At 30.0% G+C, this 5,480-nt stretch overlaps 1 protein-coding gene across 2 annotated transcripts; it reads right to left on the bottom strand.

Annotated features, from left to right (window-relative positions):
* Positions 1-971: 971 nt before the first annotated feature.
* Positions 972-5,005, bottom strand: LOC110991632 (ejaculatory bulb-specific protein 3). Of its 2 annotated transcripts, none has more exons than XM_022257080.2 (3): positions 4,902-5,005; positions 1,700-1,889; positions 972-1,226 (listed from the first exon to the last, which is right to left on the bottom strand). In XM_022257080.2, exons 2-3 carry the CDS (start codon positions 1,881-1,883, stop codon positions 1,036-1,038), a joined length of 375 nt encoding a protein of 124 aa, XP_022112772.1. In that variant the 5' UTR covers positions 1,884-1,889; positions 4,902-5,005; the 3' UTR covers positions 972-1,035. The 2 variants fall into 2 exon arrangements, with proteins under 2 accessions (XP_022112772.1, XP_045490629.1); XM_045634673.1 differs by having other exon boundaries at positions 4,898-4,956.
* Between the last annotated feature and the right edge of the window lie 475 nt (positions 5,006-5,480).

A 5,480-nucleotide genomic window follows, 5' to 3' on the forward strand; every position in this document is an offset into this window, starting at 1 on the left:
CTGTTATTTAACGTTAATAATTGTATATGAAATATTTGTTTTATATCAGTGAAGTTTAGCGAGAATTGCATAATTTAAAACAATTTATTATAGAGAACGATGTTCTTGATTGTACTTAATCCAGTTGCAGGACAATTAAATATGCATTTTGGTTGCATTGTTGAAACGTTTATCCTACAATGAGCTTTTCAAATTATATTATATGATTATCCACGCCTTCCTTAAAGTTCTGGCAATGGGTTTTAATCCCAATTTATGAGCCGCAAGTTTTTATAATCCATACTTAGCTTAGCTATTCATATTTCATACAATATGAAACTGGTTATAGCTAAGAATTAAATCATTTTTGTGTATGTATTCTCTGACGGATGGATGGATTGATGATGGATTTTTTCTTCTTAAATTTCTCTATCAACTATAACATTTAATGAAAAATGAATATTTTTATATTTTTACCGTGTACTTTATATGCATATGTAAGCATTTCAACACTCGCTCGTAAAGGAAAACATTACGTCAAACTGGCATGCTTTAGAACTTAAAAGCCTGTATTAGACGGCCTGTCGGGCCCAGAAAGATCTCCTCCTTGCCTATGAGAAAAGGTAAATGTTTACGAAACAAATACTAAACTCTCATGCCAGCGATTGTAATGCCACCATTACAAATATTTTTTGACATACAAATATTTTATCTTTTCTACTCACTTATTTTAAGGGAAAAGGCCATTTAAATAAAGCTGTGGTTTGGTTTTTAAATACCATAAAGTTAAAAAAAGACGTAAAATTTTTTCACGGACGTATTGAAACAAATTTCTTTGGAATTTGAAACAAATCCTGAATGGATTGATGGATTTTTCTGACAATTTTATCGGTCAACTATTATAGGTATTATATCGAAACAGCCTTCATAAGTAGGAAAAAAACATGAGTTGCTTCCTTCGCTGTTTGCCTTACCGATACAAAAAAAAATCATTTTTATAAATAATCAAAGTTTATTTTACATGAAACTATCAAGAAATGAAGGTTCAAGAAATGTTTATGATTGGTATTTTTCAATGAACTGTTTCAGTTCATCTTCATGGGCATGCTCTGGGTCATATTTGTTCTTGAGCTTCTCCCAACCCTCCTTATGGTCATCCATCATAGTCTTGATCATTTTGGCAACGAGAACTTTTTGCTTGTCCGAACAGTTTTCACAAGTGTTGCTGACTGCATCTGGAATCCATTCTGAAAAAGAAATATTATTTCCATTATCATATAAAAATTGTCTTTAGTAGTGAAGTTAAAAGATACTTGGTTTAATTCGGATAAATAAAAGTAAAGTAAAACCTTATTGTAAAAACACAAATACAATTTACTGCATTTAAAGTGACAGTAATATTATATTACGTTCGTAGTCTATTTACACCGTTTCATCTGTCTCTTTTCATCGCGTTTATACAATTTGACAGAAAAAGAGAAACTTCTTGAGTTATAAGAGTGTAATTAAATAATGTTTGTATATATTGAATTAATTCACAATAGTTCTATTACTCTAAATATATCGTTACTCAATGTTTATGGGTTAAACGGCTGTATTAATTTCGGTGTATAATGCGGTCTTGAAGTGACATACAGTTAGTTTAGAATTGAAGATTAATTTTTATGTTCGATAGTCGATTTATAGAAAAATGTCGAGTAAAAATAAAAGAGACACATACTGCTTATATCATTTCCTTCTGGTGTACACTTTCCCTCTCCAAGGAAACACAGGATATAAGAATTCATTAGTCTGGGGTTTTCCCTTAGCTGTTCTACGTCGAAGTCGTCATAACGGCTGCTGTATTTCTCATCTGGGCGGGCGGAAGCCACCGCGACGACGACCAAAAGAATTAACAGCTTCATCTTCAACTAAAATACGACATTAAAACCACATAATAAAATAAAATATGTTTATTATGGAACATACAGGTATCACTTATACCACGTCATTAAATTTGAATGAGCATCCCTACTCATCGGCAAAGAAGACAGAGGATGTAGGCCGAGAGAAAAAGCCGGCGTTAAAAACTCTCGGTACTCTTTAAAAAAGCAAATTACAAACAACACTTACGATTACACCGGGCGATAACTATACCATAGTCGTAAATTGAACCATTGGTTTTTATTTGGGTTCTTATGTCAATGAAGGTAAATGTTATCGATTAAACGGAAAGAGACGGTATCAATGTGTAGTAGTAGTATATTATTCCGATTCGTGCATTAAAATAAAAATTGTCTCTATACATTTATTCTCCATACAAGCTTTAACTGGGTAATATTTCAATATTATACATTGATTTAGATTATTGTATTAAGCAACGTAAAAGTAACCGTCTACGCTTCATTCTTATTCTTGCCCGTTCTACGCCCTTGACTTGCAAACTGGTAGTAAATTTTAAATTTAAATTAATTTAATTTTTTTGACCTTCATAAGTGTACTTATTTACCTAGATGAATAAAGATATTTAGTTTATTTGTTTATTCTTAGTTTTTTCTAAGCGCCTAACATGATTTTGTCCCATTCGGTATCGAGGCCCTTCGTCTGTGGGGTCCTAGCGCTATACGGCTTTTAAAGGAACTAAAAGTTAGTCGTCATTACAGGAGAGCTGCAGCTACCTCAGACAAAGAATTAGTCAAGCTATTTAAGGGGCTGCCTGTATCTTCGGAACCTTACCTAAAGGGACTCATTTTAATAATATATTTTAGGAATTATACCTATAATATTAAGATTTCTAGTTTTAGATTCATATATATGATACATAATATCGTATTCATATTTTTTAATAATTAAATTTTAAGGTTAGTTATTAGATATATATTTATGTATTATGTTATTTGTTTTGAATTGTATGTAAATAAATATTATATATCGTATTTACAATACTAAAATATTAAAGCTTTCTCTTTGATAATATTGTAATACGATACCGTTTCGACGGCTTCACATAGTCGCGGCTTTAAGGCATTCACGCAATTTAATTGTAACAAAACCTATTTTCCAATCTCTTTGCTTTTGATCATCAAAATACATTTATATTGTAGTCTGTGAAATATTATTCTTAGAACTTCTTTTGTTTTTGCTCTGAAATAATCAATACTTGTCGTAGGTCATGCTAATGCGTGTAAAAATAAATGAGACTACAAAACAGTATTAGAAATGATGTATTTTTGTGTTATGCTATTCTTGAGTTTTCTCAGACGGAAAAGCTTGCATTAGCAATATCCAGAAGCCGTATTTGGCTTTGTGTCATTGTCATCTGAATTCTGATTGTTACAAGATACATATAAAAATCCTGTTGAAAATCATATTAAATTGTAACTCTGAATTATCTTGAATATCGTTTTTATCCAATCTATTATCTCGTTTTCGGGCTGTACTCAGCACACATACTCGGCACAGCCGGAATTCAACGTAAATGATATAAGTTTTTATTTATGTAAAAATACCAAATTGCAGCCAATTCCAGGATTCCAGTATCGTAAACAAAAACTGAACAAATTATTTTTTTAAACGGCCTAAATTTACTATGATATTTTTAATAAAATACTTATCGAATATTAATAATAACAATAACTTTTAAGAAATAAAAATAAAGGAAAAATTCCCTTGTTTGAAAAAATTGCTTTTAAAAACAATTTAAGTCTAAGTTTTTAAAAAAGCGCTTTGAAGCTTATCACATTAAACTTCTATAAAAGTGTTATTCAAGCTTTTTAAAATGAGATAAGAAGAAGTAAATAGATTTGTTCTATACAACCAGTGCCTTTCATCAGCCTTAATTCGGTCGTGTTTTATACAACCTCTCTCATTCAATGATATCACTATTTTAGTCATTATACTTCAGTGAGACTTATTTCATCGTTCGTACATAACATAGACTTCGAAGTAGATTTAAATTTGTAACGTACTTCAATTAATTGCGAAATGGCTAAATACTCGTATTATTTGAATAGGTACTTGATCAACGTATCAATTAGAACGTTTCTGTTGATTTTGATTTAATAGATATGCAAATCTGAACCACTATTGACTCTGAATGATAATAGACGACATAATTATTGAAAAAGCAAAGTATTTTACATGTACACAGAATATCAAAAAAATAGACAATAACGTATCACTTTTGATACAATAAATACTATGTAAGATATAAAAATGTTATTCCAGATCCTTCATTTACTATAACGTACGTACGTATAGACGCCTTTGATCCCTATATTACAAAATCAGTTGATAAGTTAACATAATAATTTAATAATAATTAACAGTATACCTCTATACACTCAAATTACAGGATCCGATATTATATCCGTTACTATCGTTATAATAATATTCACTCTGTTCGAAATGTGTACTATAAATATTAAAATCTTTTATATGTTATATATAATAATACATAGTTGGAAAACATAATCCAGAGAAATATGTTGATTGAAATTATTTAAATGATATCCTAAGGAAATTACTAAAGGGGAACACGAATTAATTCAAAACAAATTGAGATTATGTAGTAGGTAATTTATCCATAAAAATATGTTGGTTGCAGTTATTAATATGTTATTCCCGGGAAATAACATTGATTGAAGGATATGAATTAGTAATAAAATACTCACAAATCATATTGATTATTAAAGTTACTCCAATTTCTTAGTCTTCACTTGTTTTAACTTTAACAAAGTACAGGCCTTCTCGCAAACATTAAAATTGATTAATTTTATTACGCATTCGGTCTTCGTAAGTCAAGGGTAGAAATCGTAAAAGTTGTGGTAAAAGCACAAATGAATCCTTTCATATACGCAAAACAAAATACAATCAAAAGGGTACATACAACTTTATGGAAATATAACTTATGAGATTATATTAGAATAAATTCAAATACCTACTTGTTATAATTGCACACACTGCACTGGTCTTATTCTTAGCAAAGATACTTTGCATCTATCTAACGTTAGCGGCATCCTGCCTTTTTATACTAATGATGTTAAACCACGCATTCACGAAAAACCTTTATTTTTCTCCTTGCTTACGTAGCTCCGTTAATTAGTTCCTTCTAGATTTATAAAAACTTTAAATTTTGTTTTCAAACTTTTTGTATTTTGAAGGACTTTTCGACAATTATGCTCTTGGAATTATCAACCGACCACGTACATTACCTGTCATAATTATGCGAGTATTATAATTACATAATTCGCCTGATATTAAGGTGCTAGATAAGATCTTTATTTAATTATCAACGTATAACAATGAAATACTGGTGATTCTGGAAATTCCTATATTAAATTAGGTTGTAATAAAAATAAATTATTTTGTTTTCTTTGATTTGTGTAAAAAAACACCCATGGCCTAGTAGGTCTGAGTGTCAGGTTTTCGTGATCATTTGTATTTTCTAATAGGCAAGTTGGTGATCAGCTTGTACCTGACAAATGCCTTCGACTTTTTAAGATGAAAATATGTTTTTTCAC

This window comes from Pieris rapae, chromosome 3 (genome assembly GCF_905147795.1).
Source record: "Pieris rapae chromosome 3, ilPieRapa1.1, whole genome shotgun sequence".
In the NCBI taxonomy this organism is placed as follows: Eukaryota; Metazoa; Arthropoda; class Insecta; order Lepidoptera; family Pieridae; genus Pieris; species Pieris rapae.